A 22,795-nucleotide genomic window follows, 5' to 3' on the forward strand; every position below is an offset into this window, starting at 1 on the left:
TGTAGTATTTTCTTAATTACATTCTCATCTGATGGAATCTCATCCTTTTTCCATTGCTGTGCAAATACAATTCTGGCTGTGGTTAGTATATGTAAAACCAAATATATAATCCTTTTATCATAGATTCCAGTAGGATGCCCAACAAAAATGTCTCTGGCTTCAGGTCTATATGCTGCTTTATCATTTTTTTCCAACCAAGTATGTATTTTTGTCCAATATTTTTTAGATTTTGGGCAGGTCCACCACATATGGTAATATTGACCAAATGATTGATTACACTTCCAGCATTTAGCGGATCTATCTTTATACATTTTTGTCAGTCTTGCCAGTACAAAATGCCATCTATAAAACATTTTATACAAATGTCCTTTATATGCAGTTGACATAGTCAATTTAATTTTTCTATCCCATAGTTTCTGCCATTTATCTAATTCTATTGCATGTCCAAAGTTTTTACCCCAAGCAATCATTGTCTCCTTTACCTGCTCCCTTTCAAGTTTAATACTGAATAAATACCAATATAATTTCTTTATCAGTTTTTCATCTGTTCCAGTTAATATCTGGTCTAGTTCTGTTAACTCTTTGTTAAAACCATACATTTTAGCATCTTTCTCGTAGCTAGATTGTATCTACATGTGTGGCCACCATGCAATGTCCATTCCTTGACTACTAAGTTCCAGCTTGGTTTTTAATTCCTCTTTTTCATTGAAAATATTTTAGTATCTTACAATTTTTTTCCATGTTAATAACACTAGGATGTACCAATGCTTCCAGAGTAGAAAGCCAGACTGGTATTTTCAAATACTGTTGTTCTTTTATTTTAAACCAAACTAATAACAATGCATTCCTAACAGTGTCTTTGAAAATAACCATGTATCTTATTCTTCCCATACCATAAGAAAGGGTGCAAACCTAGTTGGAGGTCATGACTTTCTAAGCTTAATAATCTTGTATGTCTCAGGCTGATCCATTCTTTCATCCATGTGAATACTGAGGTTTGATAGTACAGTTCCCAGTCTGGTAGCCAAAGCCCCCTCTTTTTTTGGCTTCCTACAACATTTAATGAGCCGCTGTGGTGCAGTCGTTAGAGTGTAGTACTACAGGCTACCAGCAGTTTGGCAGATCGAAGCTCACCTGGTTCAAGGTTGACTCATCTTTCTATTCTTCCGAGGTTGGTAAAATGAGGACCCAGCTTCTTGGGGGCAATATGCTGACTCTATAAATCGCATAGAGGGCTTAAAGCACTATGAAGCGGTATACAAGTCTAAGTGCTTTGCTATTGCCAAGCCTATTCTTGCTTTTTTCCCCTAACCAAATATAGTGTCGTGTCTGCGCCCCCCCAAGCCGGGCCTCCTGCCAGAAAGTGACTTGGAGCCGGGCCTCCTGCCAGAAAGTGACTTGGAAAGTGAGGGGGAAGGGCCATCAGGACTTACCTCAGGAGCACCGGCTTCCCTGGCTCAGCTCCAGGAGCCAGAGGCAGGCCAGGTGGAAGAGATAACGAGGCCTCCATCCCCTGACTCTTCCCCCCCCCCGCCATGCCTTCAGACCAGCTGATGGCAATCAGGCTTGGTTGGACCCTAGGTTTTGTAGGCAGGAGAGGAGGGAACAACAGAAGCAGGGTTGGGGCAGGCCTAGGAAGTGCTGAATCATGGAGCCACACCCCACAGGATATAAAGGCAGCAATAACTGCTGTGCCTCTTCGTAGCAGGCAAATCAATTGATTAACTAAGAGCTGAATTTTGTTCCTGGGTGACACTTGGCAGACGCTCAGTATTCTGCTGCCAGAGCTGATAGTGCCGGCTAATTAAGCCATCACTCGGACGGAGGCGAAGGAGGGACAGAACATATATCTTGATATTTTATTTAATTCTTCAAAATATTTTTTCTCTAGTTTTATTGGTATTGTTTGGAATAGATATAATCATCATGGTAAGATATTCATTTTGATAGTAGCTATTCTTTTTGTTAATGTCATTACCAGGAAATTAAGATTCTTTTGATAGATAGCAAAGAATCTTGCAACATGCTAAGACATACATGGTTTTGGATAATGCATGAACAGAAATTATAGGTTAAATTGCTTAGCAATAGCAATAGCAATAGCAATAGCAATAGCAATAGCACTTAAACTTATATACAGTTCTGTAAAGCACTTTAGAGTCAACATATTGCCCCAACAATCTGGGTCCTCATTTTACAGACCTCGTAAGGATGGAGGGATGAGTCAACCTTCAGCAGGTGTGAATCAAACTGCAGGCATCCGGCAGTCAGCAGAACTAGCCTGCACCACTGCATTCCAACCACTGTGCTCATGTCACATGTGCATGGATGGCTATTGCAAAAGGGCTGGTTGATGCCTGATGTCCCATGGTGTGCAACTGGTTATCAGGCTATGACTGGTGCAGCAGCCTGAAAATTACACAGGAGGCCAGGGCTATTGTGGTGCTGACATGCCAGCTTTTGCTGGATGCATGACAGCTGTATGACCAAGTCACAACTGCAGCTGGATGGAGAGGTACGCTCAATTGCAGTTAGGGCATGACACAAGTACGGTGCATCCAGGGCGGCGGCTGCTATGTAGGGAATAGCGTGCAAGGGGGTGCCATGGGAGGGAGTGCTGGGACACTGAGACACCTCAGAAAGAAAAGCTACTGGAGTGCGAATGACTTACCAGAGCAACTTGAGAGCTTCCCTGCTGCTTCTGCATTGATTTACCTTGTGGAATGCCCACAGGAAAGATTGCAAATGCGATAATGTGATGTGGGCACTGCAATTGTCTTAAATGCAAGCCAATTGACAAGTATCTAGATTGTGATCATGTGACCACAGGGCTGCTAGTATGTCTGGAACTTCGGAGATGTTCATAAATATGATTGTTAAGTACCAGCGTAATTTTGAATAGGAAAATTAGGGGCTGGGAAGTGGCTCACCAGGCTAATGCAGCCTGTTATTAACACACAGCTGCCTGCAATTACAATTACTGCAGGCCCGAGTCCCACCAGGCCCAAGGTTGACTCAGTCTTCCATCCTTTATAAGGTAGGTAAAATGAGGACCCAGATTGTTGGGGGGGCAATAAGTTGACTTTGTATATAAATATACAAATAGGATGAGACTATTGTCTTACACAATGTAAGCCGCCCTGAGTCTTCGGAGGAGGGCGGGATATAAATTCAAAAAAAAAAAAAAAGAATGGTCACTGATTAAGTGCTCATTAACTATCTGTACTTTCTTCCCACACTCCAATGGATTGCCTTGCAAATCTTTTCAGGTGTATGCACCTCACTTTGGAGATGAAGAGAGGAGGAGAAGATATAAACCCACGGAAGCTCTTTACTAAATAGCTAAATCTCTTGGTCCTAATGATTAATACTGTATTGCATTACAATACCTGGGGTAGGGAATGTCAAAAAGTACAGATGGTGAAGTGACTAGGGTATGACATTGTTTCCATTATGTGAATATTCCTGATTACACTCTACCTTCATTATCATTAACTACCTTTGCTTTGCAGATATAATGCATTTTATTTCCGTAAAACTGAGGTGTATGTCTGCTCCACCTTGATTGGCTATCTCAGTTAGGTATAAACCGTGTATACAAAAAACATACAAATAATTAGAAAGAAATCACAGCTCCTTCCATAGCTCCACAGACACCCGGTTCCTTATTCAGCACTTGGCATTACCTGGCATAAAGTTTACCTGAGACAACTAAGTTAAAATCTCCAGGCTTTCCCCCTTTCTCTATCCTTCCAAGTTAATAGATGCTTAGCTAGCCTTTTGATGCCCTCAAGAGACATCTAGGTTTTGTTTATATAGTTCTTTGTAGCCTGGCAACATGTTGCTTCCTGCCCTGCCAGGCTCAGTCCTTATCTGCATAAGGCAAAGCAGGAGCTCCAATCTGATTTTACAGCATCAACCAACTTTAATTCAAAATGAATCATTTCTTCAAATAATTATACAGCTCAAATAGTTATAAAATTAAACATGTTTCAATTTGACATAAAGGTATATGAATTCTCTTTTTAGTAGGAAGCTACAATTTTGCTAAGGGATAAGCAATCAGAAAAATGTAATGCATAAAACTCTGAAGTTTTATTTAATATTTATTACAAATGCATCAAACCATTTAAAAAAATATTTAATTAATACACACATACAAGTAGAGCAAAAATAGTGCTATGTTACAGTCTCATTACCATATATTACATCCATTTATTTATATCTAGTCTCACCTGTTCATTTGGGATTCACATAAAAATAGTGGATTAAATGCTAGTATGAATATACTGCTGGTAAGTGGCATACTTATTTTTTTTGTTTTTTGTTACAGATTTGCAGTTTTCAAAATATATTACATGAGATTTACACCTGAAGTACCAACTTCAAACTTTTCAGGTATTATGTTCAGCTGATATTATTAAAAAGCACTGAACAAAATCACTTATTCTGCAATCCGTTTTGCCCAATCTGAACTCTCTAGACAAATTGGACTAGAACTTTTATCATGCCAAGTCAATACAACTATTGGTCACACTGACCAGAGATGATTCCACATATCTGGAACCTTGCAGATTAGGGCAGGCTATTTCAGATACATTTGAATATTTCTAGAATATTCATTTCTCTATCTCTTGGTAATATGACCAAAATAGGGATTTTTGTCGTCCAAGCGTGTGGGTCTGTGCGTAGACCTCATATTCGAATATTGTTCCAGGGTCTGATCCTTTCCCATAAATTTGGAGGCCAAAAACATGCTTTTCTGGCTTGGTGGGGCATGAGGAGAGGATTAAGGGGTTACATTGTCCTGTTTTGCAATCCACTTTTAGCCATCCCTCTTTTTAGCTGTATCTGAAAAATTACTACTGGAGCCTTGTCCCATGTGGCAAAGGTGACGCAATCCCAGGACAGGCAATAGTTATAGTCCAAATTATAACAATCCCCCTTCATTTTTGCTTCCTGCTCTGAGCATGCATATTTATCATTAAACATATAAATTCGTTCCCAATCGAGACCTCCACAGCCCCCTTTTGGAAAACAGTTCCTATTTATGGAGCTGCAAGCGTCAAAGGATAAATTAGCCATACTCCCTAATTGGGGTATCGTGGTCTGAGCCACAACTTCTGACCTCCCGCAGGCTTTATGTTTCAGGGAGACCAGATATTCTATGATTTTTGTGGCCTGCTTGGGATCGTAACATTGTACACCTTGAGTCTCATTATACCTTTTATAGGAAGTTCCATTTGCCTTGCATGATGTTAAATCAAATTGAGTACATGAGGGTGGCTTGTGAGTATGATACACTAGGGTCCTTCCAATCGTCATCCCAGTTATGGTGGTTTGTATACACTGGTGACACTCCCTTCTTCCCTTTTCTGGGGTGTCGCCTGGGAAGAGTGAGAGTAACATTTAGTTTTTCCATCCTGGGAGCAGGTTCTGTAAAATCTGTTGTCTCGTGTGCAGATTCCCTCATTTTTGCTGGGGTTGTATTGGGTTGTAGACAAACGCTGCACCTTCCATGCAGTTCTTACAGCCTGTCACATCTCATTTGCCCCTCCTTTTAAGTATCTCCCACTTAAGGGTCACTTTACACGTCCTACTCCATCTTAACCTTAAGGAAGCCAGGTCCCTAGCCATCCATTCTCAGAGGATCGGGGGTCCACAATCTAGCTGTATGTTTTGATTACTCACCTGGTCAAATAGGGACAGGGAGCCCCCCGGCAGCCTCTCACACATTCCTCTCCTTAAGACCATTCCCACATAATCACAAACATATACACTATATCCGTTTTCCAATTTTCTCAGGCATTCTTGGGTGATGGCCCTATCAAAGATTCATGGGGTAAGACAGGGATCTGGGCCAGGAGGATCAGACAGCCAAAGTTCAGGATGAATGACTATGTTCCCCTCCCCACAGTCTGGAGGAGTCCCTATATTGTAATGGTAACTATGGTTCTCCCTCCTGTCTCTGTGTCTCCCCACTGACCATAGTTGGTAACACACATCATAGTTTCCTTTCTAATATCAGCATAAGCAAATTGCTCTTTTCTTGCTGCTGTGTGGCGTGGCACCCTATTCCAATCACGGAGGGTGACAGGGACCCGCAATGTGTTCAAGAGATGACACCTAAAAGTGGAATTTTGTACACATTGCCAATATCGATTTCCTTTATGCTCACAAGGGGGGAGATTGTTATAGGAGGAGCAATTTGGAGGTTTGGTAATGCTATAAGTAAAATGCTTCCCGGAGGGTAAACTCACAAAACATTCAGCACATAAAGGGAAAATACACTTGGAAGCATACACTTGCTGAATATTATGGATTTCCCCTTGCCTGCTTGAGGGGATATCTGGGTCCTGACTTACCCTTTTTGTTAACACTGGGTAATTTAAACTGGGGGCAGGGGTAACTACTCTTTCCATATCCTGATCAGCAAGGGCAGCCTGACACCAATCCCAAAGGTTCTTGCTAGTAGGGGTCATCCCTTCGCCGTCTTCACTTCCTTTGACAATTAACACCTGATACAGATATAGAAAATTGATGATGACACTAATTAGTAACAACACTGCCACTATCCAGATCGAGGGCATAAGGCCCTTACAGATATAGGCAGTTTCCCTCATTCTTTGGCTGGGGTCCATGTTGTTTGAACCCTGAAAATCTCCAGTAATACCTTGATTATTTCACAAGTCCAACAATACATATAGTTAAACAGAGTCTTTCAAGTGTGTCGATTGTGCGATCGCAGCTTCCAGGGTAAGTTCTTTTTGTTGCCCGTGCTTTGGGTGTTAGCCTCCGGAGTAACACCTGCAAGGGTTTTCTTCACCTCACCCATTCATGAAGGGACAGCTTCCGGAGTGTCACCAGAAGGGGAGAGGCTCCTTTTAGCTCTTCGAAGAGTTAGTGTCAATGGTTGAGCCGAGTCGCTTTTACTTCCCACTGGGTAGGGACAGCCAACTTGACTCGGGACCAATGACTCCAAAATTTGATTTCAGCTACCTTAACAGCAAGGAGAGAACACATAACAACAGTATATGGCCCTTTCCACTTTGGGCACAGCACTTCCCTTTTTCAGACCTTCACCCAGACTTCCTGTTCTGGATGTATATTATGGATTGATGTGACCAAAACCTGGGGTCTACAGGTTAATACATACTGCTGCAACTTCTGGATTATGGTGTTAAGGGCTTCTAGTTGTTTCAATTTGACTGTATCTGCCACTTGTCCAGTATTCTGAACAGTGGGTCGAAGTAAATTAGGGACTCTACCATATAATAATTCAAAGGGTGACACAAGCAGCCCCTTATGCGGGGCACATCTAACAACAACCAGAGCCATGCTTAAAGCGTCTGGCCATTTGAGGTGAGTTTCCTGACATATTTTGGCCAATTTTTCCTTAATGGTCCTATTCACTCTCTCTACCCGCCCTCCTGATTGGGCATGGAAACTATAGTGAAGCTTGCATGTTATCCCTAGCATAGCAGCTATCTTCTGGGTGGCTTTATGAATAAATTCAGGTCCATTATCCGAAGAAATTCTAGATGGTAGCCCATACCAGGGGATTACAATTTGGAGCAATGTTTTTCCAACCTCAGAAGCTTTCTTTGTCCTTGTTGGTACGCACTCAGGTCATCCAGTGTAGATGCATATTATAACTAGCATTGCTCTATATGGACCTGATCGTGGCATATCTGTAGTCAATCATCAAGAAATCAAAGGGGTAGTTTCCCCTGGGTTGGTGCCCTTGAGGTGGTAGGGGCCCCTCTCTTGGGTTATTAGCTGCACAAATCTCACATCTGGCACAGACATTTGCTACAATGCTGTCTATTTTGTTAATGTAGACCTCTCACAGTAAAGCATTTGCCAATGCAGTCTTCCCTAGGTGTAGTTGACTATGGACTTGTTGTACTGCATCCCATGCCATGTGTGCAGGAATGAAAAGTCGTTGGTCCGGCAGGATCCACCAACTATCTTCCTGCCTTGCTTCAAGTGCCACTACTTGCTCTAATTCATCCAGGGAATAGCGGGGTTTTACTTGCTCTTCTGGAACCCACACGGCTAGGTTTGCCTGTAGTGTTAGTGTTCCTTGCACTGCAATTTAAGCCTCCCAGTCTGCCTTGTTATTTCCTTGTTCAATGTCTGATAATCCCTTCTGATGCCCTCTACAGTGCATTACGGCTACTTTTCATGGTGCCCACACACTGTCCAGTAATTGTAATATGCTTAATGTCCTTTCCCCCTACCGTTATAAGGCCTCTGTCTTTATATAACGCATCATGGACTTGTACTGTCAAAAAGGCATATTTAGAGTCTGTATAGATGTTAACACATTTTTCCTTTGCAAGTTCCAGTGCTCTAGTTAATGCATGCAATTCAGCCAGCTGTGCACTTGTGCCTGGGGGGAGCGGTTTGGCTTCCCATACACCTTCCAAAGTCACAACAGCATATCCTGCTTTTCGAGTGCCATTATATACAAAACTAGTATCATCTATGTATATGGTAAAATCTGGATCGGAAAGGGGAACATCAGTCATAGCCGGGTGGCTGGCATATGTTTTCTCAATAGTTTGAATACAGTTATGTGTGGTTCAGGTAGTAATGTGGCTGGATTTAGCGCATTTGATTGTATTAATTTAAGCATTGGATTATGTGTTATCAAGCGCTGGTATTTTAGCATTCATGGTTAGTTTGTTGTGTCTGCGCCCCCCGAGCTGGGCCCCCTGCCAGAAAGTGACTCAGAAAGTGAGGGGGAAGGGCCATCAGGACTTACCTCTGGAGCACCGGCTTCCCTTTCTCAGCTCCAGGAGCCAGAGGCAGGCCAGGTGGAGGAGATAACGAGGCCTCCGTCCCCTGACTCTTCCCCCCCCCAGGCCATGCCTCCAGACCCGGCTGATGGCAATCAGGCCTGGCTGGACCCTAAGTTTCGTAGGCAGGAGAGGCGGGAACAACAGAAGCAGGAATGGGGCAGGCCTAGGAAGTGCTGAGTCATGGAGCCACACCCCACAGAGTATAAAAGCAGTCCTGGCTGCTCTTCTGCTCCATGTCAAGCAAAAATTGAGCTGAATTCTTTGACTCGGAGAAGTGAGCTGAACATTCGGCCTGGACTGCTGACTTCCTGGTTGCCTGGCAACCCCAAGATAAAAGAGAGACTTTGGCAGGCAGCTGCAGATTCCCTGCCAGGACTGATAGCAGACGTGAACTCAATTACTGGCTCATTTAGCCAGCTCGTGTGGCTGAGGCCGGGAGGGGACAGAATATAGTTAGCCATAATGTCCCTTTGCTTCTAAAATGGCTTTTAAGGCATGTGGTGTATAAATGTCTATTTCCTGCCCAAAAGTTGTTTATTAGCTTCCTGTGTTAATTGTCATGTCCCACTCCTCCACTTCTGCCAGACCTATGATGGGGGCTATTGAAAATCCTGCCCTTTGTCCCCTCTCTCTCTGGCTTCTTCCTAGGCCACCTCTATAGTTCTTCACAAACCTACCCCTTCTTCCATCTTGTTCTTCATCTTTGTCCTTTTCCGGGCATTCACCCTTCCAGTGTCCTTCCTTTTTACATATGGCACACTGGTTACGTCCTAAACTCATTCCGTTCCCTTAACTCTGCCACCTCCCCTTCCCCTGATACCCCCCATCATGGCGATAGCCAACAGCTCAGCCTTTTTCTGCATTTTCTGGTCCTTCTTTTATTATCACACTAGCCAGATTCAATGCAGCTCTGCAGGATAAATCATCATCGCTTCCACCACCATTTTCACCCTCTGAAAAAAGAAAAAAAAAAACCTCTCGCATCTGGATGAGAGAAATAAATATGCCTTGAATCTTGGTGAATGATGGGATGATTTTGGATTTGGGCATAACAGTAATTACTTTCAGCTTCCCATGGAAGTGGGAAAACCCTACTTCCTGACCGTAGTATAATGCCACAGAGCAGAGAGAAAAAGAGCCCTAGGAAGTTTGTGACACTGGTATGAAATCCCAGTGTATGGAATGAAACAGACCAATGAGAGATAAAACGATTTGAAAGTCGCTTTGATTTTCAGTCAAATTATATCAACTCCATATCAGAAGGAACGCAAGCTGCATGAAAAAGTTCAATTCTCAAGTCAAGATTATTTGATTGTACTGCAGTTTGGAAAGCTGCCCCCAAAAATAAGAAATACACGTGCTAAGTGGGAAATACAAATACAAGAGTATCGGTGCTCTGAACGTTATAATTAGAAAGCTGTATGTTTAGGCACTCTTGTGATATTTAGGGAATAAAATCTGCACTTAGTCGATGAAAAATGTGTTGTGAGAATTCAGGGATCCAACTTTCATTAAAAAAGTGTTTTCAGCTAGTACAAAACAATTTGGGTGATGTACTATGTTTGGGGCATAACTGTATCACTTGTGAAACAATTCCTCCACAAGTTCTATTAAACCAGCCAAGGGCAAAAACAAGAATTAGATTTGATACCAAGTGTAAATTGGGCTTTCGGTCTGATATAAATGTATTTGTGCTGCATTCTCCAAAAGAATCCAGACACTTGAATCCTAAGCACATATTAAATGGTTGTTCCAAATTCTCCACTTTACCATCTATTTCATTTAAAATTTGTCTTGGCATTCTTTCCAGCACACTAGCCAATGTGCATAGAAAGCAGTTTCAAGAGATAGCCAAGACAATTCAGTGACAATAATTACCTTGTAACAACAATTAAGGCCATCGTGTTAGTACATTTTGTTCTCAGATTTGACTCTGTTAATCAGCTTCCCAACCAAAACGTATTTACAGCCATATTGCAACAAGCTGTTTCCTATAGCACAATGGGAATAATTTTCACTATTTTGACGTTAAAATACTAAATGTTCAATGATCAGGATGTTTTTAAAGGAGACTTTTATTTCACTATTGCCTTGACTTATGCACACTATTACAAATCTGCTTCCAGATAACATCATCTTCCATTTTTTAAAATCTTCCTATATCTTTCTTTTTTAGTTTCTTTTCTTTTTTAAAGAAAATTAACTGTTAGAGAGGAAGACAGCCTGCTTTCTACTAATGAGTAGCATTAATCAAACTGAATGAATAAATTAAAAGCCTTTCCCATGCCAGCACCCAATCAATTATAAGGTCAATAACACCCTAAAAGCCTTAAAGATAGTTTTGGGGCTGTTTGCATTATATTTACATTACATATTATATTATTGCAGGGAGGAGATGATATGTTTATTTTAATTGAAACTTCAAGAACCACAAAGATGATACTGTCCACACCCAGGATGGGGACAAAAATCTTAAAAGAACTTGTGGGGGCAAATTAGGATGAAAAATCATACCACTGAAAATCAGCAGCACAGTGGTTTATAGTTTCAATCGGAATGACTGCACAGGGCCCATTGCTAGTGTATAGTTTCTATTTCTCTTTTACTAGGGCTAGCAAACCTGAGCTGCAAACATCCAGACAATCATATATCAGCCAGCCAAGAATTAATTATCTGCCTGTCTTTGCTGCCATCTAGACATTGTGCTTTTTCAAGAGGCAACTGGACTTTCTGGTTTTTCTTTGAAGATATTTCACTTCTCATCCAAGAAGCTTCTTCAGAGCTGAAGACTAGCTGCTCAGGCTGCTGGAGCAGACATGGAGGAGACTGAATCCATCGAGGAGGGAATGTCAGGGTTGGCTGGCTCACTTTGGCTCAGTCCACTTGGCGTGCTTGTCCCAGACTTTCAAGGCTCATCCCATCAAACCTCTCCAGCAGACCTTCCAAGGTTTGGCTGTAAAACACCATCTGGTATCTCCAGTCCCCAGACTCATCCAGCTCCAAAGGTTTCCTCGCCCTACACTGAAGAATGGTGGCCATTGGCTCCCTTGTTGAAGTCATGGGGAAGTTTCTCGGCAGCCCCTGGACCGAGCTCCAATGTCTCAAGTCTTTCTCGGCTTGGTACCAGTCCCCAGTGTTTGGCCATTCTGCACAGACCCTTGGCTGGGTTACCACTTGAAACGCAATTTCTGCCACCTCTGCTGCCATTTGCTGCCTTTCCATGGGGGTCTGCAAGCTCTCCAGGGGGGCAGCACTGGCTCCTGTGACCTCCTCTCCTTTTTTTCTCCATCTCTGCTATCTTCCCTGAGTCTTTACTGCTCTCTTGATAGATCAGGTGAGCAGCCAGGGCTCAGGACCCCAGAGAGCGGTTCTGGTTGAACTGGAGAGCTTTTAGGAGAGTCAGTTTAATGTCAGCGTTCCAAGTAATGCACCCATAGAAAGCAGAACTCCAAGGCAGTTAAATTCCTCAAAGAACAAATTTATTGGATACATCATATTGGCACAAATAGTGAAAACCAACTCTAAAAGTTCCTGCAGTTTTCACCCAATTAAAAGAGAAATTTTCCCCCTTTCCCCAAGTCATCAGTCACATGGTTCAATACAAGTGCTGACCAGTTACTTGGTTACTTCGCTTCTCCTATCCCAGCCATCTGTTGGAATGACTTTGGTTTCCACAGGAAATTTTTTTCTTTCGACTGCAAAACCCCAGGTAACCATTTCCCTCCCCCTCCCATCTAGTGGCAACCCTGAAGCTTCAAAGATGGCTCCAGCCAGGTTCACTTTAGGGGTGAAAGTAGTATTAATTTATTACAAACATAGAATTCAGTCTGCCAATCAAAGTTGAAGTCTGTCTCATTCTTAATCTTGCACTCATTTTTTATTTCATGTACTTCTTTTCCATTTTTGTTCTTAAAAGAAAACAATTCCATGAAGCAGGTGTGAGGAAGTAAATGTACATTCTACCCTGTAGTCACAGGATTGGTTTTGCTTGTGCCAGGAAGAAAGCAGTATAAAATTTAATATTCAGTATTTAGCAATTTTGCCTTAATAGAATAACATCCTTTGTTTGCTGATGGTACCTTAGGAAAGGGCTTTAGCGTGATGACATCCAAGCAACTGACAAAGGAAGTGGTTTGGTCGCCTTGATGTTTTTTTGAACAAGTGGAAACTTACAGCTAAGTTCTGCCATGTCATTTGATACTATGAATCTGATTCTTTAAAAAAAGGAAAGAGATTCAGTCTGTTTGAACACTGTGAATTCCTATGTATGAATTCAGGAGGCCAAATGAAAAAAAATTTTTTTAAATCTTTATCAGTGAATGTCTTCTTTTGTGTTTACATAATTCCAAACGCTTTCCCTTTTTTTAAACAAGTGGAACAGAGCTTTTTTAAACTAATGAATTTATGTATTAACCTAAGATTATACGGGTAGTCCTCGATTTACAATATATATTTTTTTATTTACATTTATATCCCGCCCTTCTCCGAAGACTCAGGGCGGCTTACAATGTGTAAGGCAATAGTCTCATTCTATTTGTATATTTACAAACTCAACTTATTGCCCCCCCAACAATCTGGGTCCTCATTTTACCTACCTTATAAAGGATGGAAGGCTGAGTCAACCTTGGGCTGGTGGGACTTGAACCTGCAGTAATTGCAAGCAGCTGTGTTTTAATAACAGGCTATCTTACAGCCTGAGCCACCACGGCCCAATAGTTCACTTAGTGACAGTTCAAAGATATAATGGCACTGAAAAAGGGATTTATGACCATTTTTTACACTGAAGACCAGTGCAGCATTCCCATGGCTACGTGATCAAAATTCAAAAGCTTGGCAACTGACTCATATTTATGGCAGTTGCAGTGTCCTGAGGTCATGTGATCACTTTCTGCAGCCAACTGACAAGCAGCCAATAGGGAAACCAGATTCACTTAGCAACTGTGTTACTAACTTGACAACTGCAGTGATTCATTTAACAAATGTGGCAAGAAAGGTCCTAAAGTGAGGCAAAATTCCCTTAACAAATAACTCACTTAGCAATAGAAATTTTGGGCTCAATTGTGGTTGTAAGTCAAGGATTATTTGTGTAAATTATCAAGAGTATTACTGTAAATGTATTATTTGGTTATTACATAACCAAGTCACTTGGTTATGTATTCTCAAGACTCCAGAGCATAGAATGTGTCCTTACTTGATTTACTTCAGAAGAAGTGACAAGTGTAAATACTATAGTTTATTTTCAGATATAAAAGTTGTGCATAAAAGATGCTGACTAAATATTGCACTACCTTACATTTGATTGGCAGAAAGAAATCCCTGCATCTCCAGATAGTAGTAGGTCAGGATTCCCCTAATTTAAGTTCCTATATATTCTCTGTATAATTCTGCTGATATTTTCTACTCCAGAGTACATAATTTATTGCTATGATTAATTATGTAAAGTAAAGTCAATCAAGTAAAGATTGACTATGCTTCTTTTCAAATTGATTTGTCGTATTTTATCATTAAAGACTGAATAAACATTCCCTCAATTAAATGTCTATGGAGATTCTCAGTCATCCAGGTCATGGTTGTCCCAAAGGTGCTATTTCAACAGGCAACTTGACTTTCTGGTTTTTCTTTGAAGACATTTCACTTCTCATCCCAAAAGCTTCAGATTCCCTCAATTAATTCCTACTGATCTCTGATGGTCATTATCATTATTTCAGGTTTCCTTCATGAAATTCAAGACATTGATTAAGAATTATTACAAATCATAGTCCTATGAGACTAACTAGCTAACTAATTAAATAAATAAATATAACTATAAATATAACTATAAATATAACTATAAATAATATAAATAAAAATATACCTTGGGATCTAATAGTGGACATTATGAAACGTTACTGCTTATACATTTTTTCCCATTTTGACAGGGGAACGTTACTGTGCTAGGTGTAATCGTCTTCTCAAAATAATTGCTTATTACAGGCATTTTTATATATGCTAAGGAGGAAGGACAGAAATAAGCAGCATGGAACAGAAATGCAGAAAACCTGGCTTTTCCCCCAGGTGTTGAGCTAGGATGGGGATTGATTGAAAGTTAGCATGGCCTGGCACCTGTGGGGAAAATGTAGTTGTTTTTTTATTGATTGTTGTGAACTGCCTAGAATTATTATATGAACCGGGCAGCCATATAAGAACATAAATAAATTACAAATATAGCAATACTGCACAGCAGTATCTATGAAAATACAAAACATTGGCAATGGATGAAGCTCAAACTGAATTCTAGGCAATGACATGGAGTTGCTATGCCCGTTTGTCAATAGCATTGTGTATTGTGTTGTGTTTTCTGTTTAGCTTGAATCAAATATATTAATCCCTGTTTCAATATTGCCTTACTAGCATTTTCCATCTGGCTAGGGAAATAGTAGCTCTGCTTCTTCTCAGCAATGGCTTTTGATAACGGCATAGGAGTAAATAGTAGAAGGAGAAAATGGGCAGCAAGGAAGAATGAACTGAATTTCAACTACACTGGACATTTTGGACCTACACTACCGACTGAACTAAATAGTGTGTTGCTATGCTATTGAAGAATTTTGTTAGTATGTAAAATAAACGGGTTCAATATAGCCAAACAGAATGGCTCACCGACTCATATCCCTGTATGTCTTGAAACCTTGCTTAGTATTGATTCATCTGTTTACTCAAAAAGGAGGGATTCAATTCACAAAAGGAGTAGCATATATTAAGGGCTGGGGTTCTCAAGAGTCATTCAATATCAGCCCTAATTCATGCATTTAGATAAGGATGTACTGAAAGAGTTGGTGAAGAAGCAACATAAATTTTCTTTGTTGAACACATGGCCTTCTTTACAAGATAAACCTTCTCTTTTCTTGCCTGTTCAGATAACTGACTCCTTAGAAACAAGAAGGAGGAGCCACTAGCCAAGGTCTTAAGAAAAGCTATCAGCATTCTGAAGTTCTCTGTGCCACCTTAGACTGCAGCAAAGATGCCACAATTTTAAGAGCACAAGCGTGCCTACCGTTCCTGTCCTATTATTTCCTTTCACTATATCCAATTAATATAGTTATTACATACTTACGCTTATATATATGCTTATATATTGTATAGTTATTTCATGCTTATGCTTATATATACTGTGTGACAAAATAAATAAATAAAATAAATATAAAATTTTAGTCTTGGCTTTTTTTTCTAAGTTGGCTTTTGAAAACTGAGTATATTGAATCATAAATTGTCATCATCATCATGCCCTTCATCCACAAAACTAGCATATTGATAGGCTCTATTTACCAAGGAAAATAAGAGGAATGTTGCAAATAAACCACACAGTTGAACAATTAATAAAGGGCATTGGAAGAATATCTAAAGGGCAGTGAAGAAGATGCACTAAGGCAAGTATACTATGAAGGCTGACTGAATACTGGAGAGACCAAAGTGGCTTACAGAGAAAACCCAAATGAATAATAGAAAAGAGACATGGCAAGACAAAGTATTACATAGCCAGCACATATTTATTTTATTTTATTTTATTTTATTAAATTTTTATACCGCCCTTCTCCCGAAGGACTCATTTTGGACAGCCAAAATAAAATACAGAATATATAAAATTAAAAGAATTTAAAATAAAACTATTACTAAACGGCTGATAATTAAAAAAGATTTAAAAATTTAAAATATTAATAAAACCCCAATTTAAAATCAACTATTTATGCCAGTCCTGCTTGAATGAATAAATATGTTTTTAGCTCACGATGAAAGGTCCGAAGGTCCCTTAGGCACTTGACCTAAGCCAGGGGGGAGTTCATTCCAGAGCGGCTCCCATTACCACTCGCGCAGCTGCATTCTGGACTAACTGCAGCCTCCGGGTGCACCTCAAGGGCAGCCCCATGTAGAGAGCATTGCAATATAAAATAGCAGGCAAAGCAGATAACAATAAGATCTAGCAATAGCTAAGAACAGGAAAGTTGAAGAAAGAGATAGAGGAGATAATTCTGGCTGCACAAGATGACATCTTTCAAACAAATTCATACAAAGCCAAAATTGAGAAGACAGCAACAGACTAGAAAGTGCCACCTCTGCACAGAAGATGAAGAAACGCCTAATTAACTGCTGCAAGATAATCGTAGAGTGACTACCAACAATGTCATGACAAAGTAGCAACAATGGTGCCTTGGAATATTTGCAAGGCAGTATCATTTGACCATAAGCAAGAACTAGACAAACTAATAGCAAATGAAGAAGCTCAGATTTAATAGCTGTTGATAAGCAAGACAAAGAAGTCTGAATCATGGACAATATTTATTGATACTATTGCTTTGAAGAAAGAGTAAAAGAGGCCATCCGTATTAAATTTAAATAGTCCTCTCTCAATAGAGGAGGAGGGATACAATGCCACCTATCTCCCGTCTACAACATAGTCCTTTCATCAGTCACAAGAAGATTCCACTCCCATTTGCACTCTGATTCAGGTGACCCAGATAAACCCCCAAGTGGCCTCAACAACTCTCAGAGAGCTAACAACTGATCTTCAAAGTGCTAACAACCAGATGACTGGAAATATAAATCCTTTCATTCTCCACCATTCAGTTACAACTGAAGAAGCTTCTTGGATGAGAAGCAAAATGTTTTCAAGCAAAAAACAAAAAAGTCCAATTGCTTTTTAAAAAGCACGTTTGGAACATAATGGACACTGTAAAACACTTGCTGAAGACAGCAAAAGAAGAAGAGGAAGAATTGAAGAAAATAATAAAATACAAAGATCTGCAAACAGAAATAGGACCGCTAGTATAAAAGAAAGGAAAGATAGTATCAATAATGATAGGTGACCTGAGTGAAATCCCAAAATAACTGGAGCACCACTTGAACACCATTGGCATTAACAAAATCAACATCCATCAATTGCAAAAGACAATTTTACTTGCAACAGCTTACATCCTGCAACAATATATTTAACACCATCAAACATCAACATCTGCCTATCCCAGGTTCTTGGGAAAAAGTTGATAGGCTGATAAAAATGCCAAATCCAGTCTAAACTTCTGGCCAACTGCCACCAACCATAATAATAATTTTTATTACTGCTACTACTACAGGTGAAAATTTTCAGGACAGCTAATTTTAAATTCACATGCTTTAAGTGTCAGGGTTTATTTATCAGAGCTAAAAGGAACTGGTTTCCCAAAGTAATGAATTAAGCTGAATTATATAATTTAGATTTTACAATAGTCAAAGCACTGCTTACATAGTACAAAGTACTCCATTGTTTCCTTGCAACATAGAATAGAATAGAATAGAATAGAATTTTTTATTGGTCAAGTGTGATTGGACACACAAGGAATTTGTCTTGGTGCATATGCTCTCGGTCTACATAAAAGAAAAGATACATTCATCAAGAATCATAAGGTACAACTCTTAATGATAGTTATAGGGTACAAATAAGCAGTCAGGAAATAATATCAATATAAATCGTAAGGATACAAGCAACAAAGTTACAGTCATACAGTCATAAGTGGAAGGAGATGGGTGATGGGAACGATGAGAAGATTAATGGTAGTGCAGATTTAGTAACTACTCTGACAGTGTTGAGGGAATTATTTGTCTAGCAGAGTGATGGTTTCAGGAAGAAACTGTTCTTGTGTCTAGTTGTTCTGGTGTGCAGTGCTCTGTAGCCTCATTTTGAGGGTAGGAGTTGGAATAGTTTATGTCTAGGATGTGAGGGGTCTGTAATTATTTTCATAGCCCTCTTTCTGACTCGCACATTATACAGGTCCTCAATGGAAAGCAGATTGGTAGCAATTGTTTTTTCTGTAGTTCTAGTTATCCTCTGAAGTCTGTGTCTGTCTCGTTGGGTTGCAGAACCAAACCAGACAGTTATAGAGGTGCAGATGACAGACTCAACATAGAGAATGAAATATCTTTTTCTTAATGCTTTCCTATATAGTTCAACAAATATTTTGGTCCGTGATATTTTGAAAGATTCAGTCTATTTTTATGATCACATGCTTCTCAAGGCAGGGGTGAAATCCAGCAGGTTCTGAAAGGTTCTGGAGAACCGGTAGCGGACATTTTGAGTAGTTCGGAGAACTGGCAAATACCATCTCTGGCTGGCTCCAGAGTGGGCTGGGAATGGAGATTTTGCAGTATCCTTCCCCTGCCACCCCCATCAAGCCATGCCCACCAAGCCACACCATGCCTACCAAGCCATGCCCACAGAACCAGTAGTAAAAAAAATGAATTTTAGCACTGCTCTGAGGTAACACTCTTCCTGTTTTCAGGGAACAAGGCATCAGTATCCAGATTCCATGAATGAGGCTCTATGTTCTCAATGTTATCTCATCCATGAGAATAAAGTGTTGCTGGGGTAGAGCTTGTATGGATTGGAAAACCCAGATATTGGGACTGAAATACTTCACAGAACAAGAGATCCTTTACTCAAGCCTGAAATTTGCACCTGTACTTGATGCATCTAATTTGAGGGACAATTTGTTTCAAAGGATTTGAAAATATCATTGCTGTGTCCACAAAATTACCTTATCCAACAATGGTTTTGAAATGTTCTATTTTCAAATCTAACTGCTATAGCTTTATCTGTGAGAAAGCCACCCTTAGGACACTGTGAGTTATGGCTATGTCTTGTCCAAATGAAATGATTCTCCATTTCTGAGTCATGGAGATCTATCCCAAAAATCAGTTCCCTGACTTGCAGCAACTCTCTGGAGTTACAACATGGCAGTGCTGAAGAACGAAACTCTGACCTCTTGCAGATACTAAGCTGGCTTTCAAAACAAAGCCATTTTGGTCAAGTGGTTAGAGCTAGAAACCAGAAGACTGTGAGTTCTAGTTCTACCTTAGGCATGAAAGCCGGCTGGGTGATTTTGGGCCAGTCAGTGTCTCAACCAACCCGCCTCTCAGGGTTGTTGTGGGGAAAATAGGAAGACAAAGGAATATTAGGTACGTTTGCTGTCTTCATTATTTATAAAAGGTGAGATAATTCTTTTTTAAAAAGTTCAACCTACAGATGGCTTTTCTTCCTGCTTTCTCAGATGCAAATCCTCTTAATGCTGCTGCCACATTGGTAGTTTAGAATAGAATATAATTTTATATTATCACTGGAAAATGCATAAACAATGTCAGCAAATAAGGAGAGTTTGTAGAAAGTAGTCTATACTTCTGAATAACTGTTAGTTAAGTAATTCTACCACAAAGAATAGATTGCAGTTTTTAAGAAGTCTCTACCAATTCACAGAACTCATTTCTTTTTTTAAAAAACCTGTTATTTCCTGTATAATTAGGCTGAAACTTCAGAAAAAGTTACCGAAGTCTCCCATTTAATGTTCACAGTTAATGACACCTGAATAATTTTCACAAAAAGGTATTTGTGAGTCTGAAAGAACAGCTCAAACTGAGGAGTTGCTTGGAATCAATCTTATTTTTTAATTACTATGAATCAATCAGCTCAAAAGATCTTTCCCAGTTTTTCTGGAACTTTTTAGTCTACAATCGCAGAAATCTCAACCATCAATGGCCATTCTGAAGGGCAATTCTGAGCATTTTAATTCGGTGCATATGGAGATTCCCAAGTTAGAAAAACTTGCTCGCTTCTGGTTTTTTTTTATTTTAAGAAGTGCTTTTCAACCATTTTGGCCATTGTTACCCACCCTCTCTGCAGAAAGACATGCTCAGAAAAAAAGAGGCTGCATGATACATACCCACTCCAGTCTTCTTTTCACTTTTATGCCAAGGAGTCATTCCTAGGGAGTCTGGCAATAAGCCGTGATTCAGGTTGCTTGGGTGGACTGTTCCGATTAATACAAATGAATCAAAAGGTAACTTTGCTGAAAAACAGCAGGTTTGGGCTGTGTGGCTTTCCCTGTTCCTCTTCTTCCTTCCTCTTTTTGTCTGCGCACTCTCCCCAGTGTAAAGTTCTTACACTAAATGAAAGCGATACTTAGGCAGGCATGCCTTGCTTGACAGAAGAACGACAGAGGAGGAAGAGTCATGTTCTAGTCTAAGCAAATCACGCATTATAGCACATACAAAACCCTTCAGAGGTCAGTTCTTCAATCCATCATTTGGGGTCATCAAATTCATTTTATCTGGAAATGGTAGATCTATCAGGACATGCTATGGCAGTCATCTTAGGTTGCAAAGATATAACTTAATAATATAGAGATTGTAATGTAAGCTCACACAAAAAGATGCTTCCTCTTCCACGGAAACTGTACAGCCTCAGCTAAATTTTCCAATTATTTCCAACATTGCTCCATTTTATAGTCAACTTCTTTCAAGTGCTATAGAAAACTTCTGCATGGATTGTTTTACTGTAAGTGGTTGCCATAGTGACTTAATTTTCTACCAGCATACCTGAACCAACATAATCAATAGGTGTTATGGATTACAGCACAAATTAAAGCCCTACCAAGTATACCTTCAGCTACCCTGAAATTAAGATTCTTTTGATTTATTTAATATTTATAATATATAAAAAATCAATTTCCATCAAACCGTGTGTGATTTGGGTAAAGTTGTTTTAAGCAGTCACAATCCATATATTTGTTATAGTATTATTCACAATAGTATTGATAATATAATAATATCATAGCAGTAATACTTAATATTATCTTCTTTAACAACTCTCAACTTTAACCTTTCCTCTTTTTATGTCTTTTCTAACGTCTGTTTCTATTGTCTAGCCATTGATAAAATACATCCCATATCAAAAAAATATTCAGTTTCTTCTTTATTCTTAATAGTATGTGTTAATCTATCAATTTCTGCACATTGTAGTATTTTCTTAATTACATTCTCATCTGATGGAATCTCATCCTTTTTCCATTGCTGTGCAAATACAATTCTGGCTGTGGTTAGTATATGTAAAACCAAATATATAATCCTTTTATCATATTTTCCAGTAGGATGCCCAACAAAAATGTCTCTGGTTTAATTGTATTTGTATACAGTATTCTTTTTTTTCTCTTTTATATGAAATAAGGGAGTTATGGTTCTAGGGGAGGGATGGGAGTTTATGAATAATTAGCATATTTTAGCTTATGATTGGCAAATGCTATACCCTGTATTTGCTCTGGGAAGTCCGGGTGGGGTATGGGGGGGTGAAGGGGGTGGAGGGTGGAGAGGAGGAGGGTAAATACTTGTTAAAATTGTGGTAAAACTTTTTAATTAAAAAAAAATGTCTCTGGTTTCAGGTCTATATGCTGCTTTATCATTTTTTCCAATCAAGTATGTATTTTCATCCAACATTTTTTAACTTTTGGGCATGTCCACCACATATGGTAATATGAACCAGATGATTGATTACACTTCCAGCATTTAGCGGATCTATTTTTATACATTTTTCCCAGTCTTGCCGGTACAAAATGCCATCTATAAAACATTTTATACAAATGTTCTTTATATGCAGTTGACATAGTCAATTTAATATTTCTGTCCCATAGTTTCTGCCATTTATCTAATTCTATTGCATGTCCAAAGTTTTTACCCCAAGCAATCAGTCTCCTTTACCTGCTCCCTTTCAAGTTTAATATTGAATAAATACCAATATAATTTCTCTATCAGTTTTTCATCTGTTCCAGTTACTATCTGTTCTAGTTAATTCTTTGTTAAAACCATACATTTTAGCATCTTTCTCGTAGCGAGATTGTATCTGCTGTGTGGCCACCATGCAATGTCCATCCCTTGACTACTAAGTTCTGGTTTGGTTTTTAATTCCCCTTTTTCATTCAAAATATCTTAGCATCTTACAATTTTTTCCATGTTAATAACATTAGGATCTACCAATGCTTCCATACTGGAAAGCCAGACTGGTATTTTCAAATACTGTTCTTTTATTTTAAACCAAAGTAATAACAATGCATTCCTAACATAGTGTCTTTGAAAATAACCATGTATCTTATTCTTCCCATACCATAAGAAAGGGTGCAAACCTAGTTGGAGGTCGTGACTTTCTAAGGTTAATAATC

General features: G+C 39.5%; 1 protein-coding gene across 1 annotated transcript in view; it reads right to left on the reverse strand.

The window, feature by feature from the left end:
- Positions 1–20,683, reverse strand: part of DOCK2 (dedicator of cytokinesis 2) — a 366,602-nt gene extending 345,919 nt beyond the window's left edge. The window contains exon 1 of the mRNA XM_058167876.1: positions 20,528–20,683. Coding sequence (XP_058023859.1) covers positions 20,528–20,567 — 40 coding nt within the window. The 5' untranslated portion in view covers positions 20,568–20,683. The remainder of the gene's footprint in view (positions 1–20,527) is intronic.
- Positions 20,684–22,795: the final 2,112 nt, after the last annotated feature.

The sequence above is a fragment of the Ahaetulla prasina genome, chromosome 2 (genome assembly GCF_028640845.1).
Source record: "Ahaetulla prasina isolate Xishuangbanna chromosome 2, ASM2864084v1, whole genome shotgun sequence".
In the NCBI taxonomy this organism is placed as follows: Eukaryota; Metazoa; Chordata; class Lepidosauria; order Squamata; family Colubridae; genus Ahaetulla; species Ahaetulla prasina.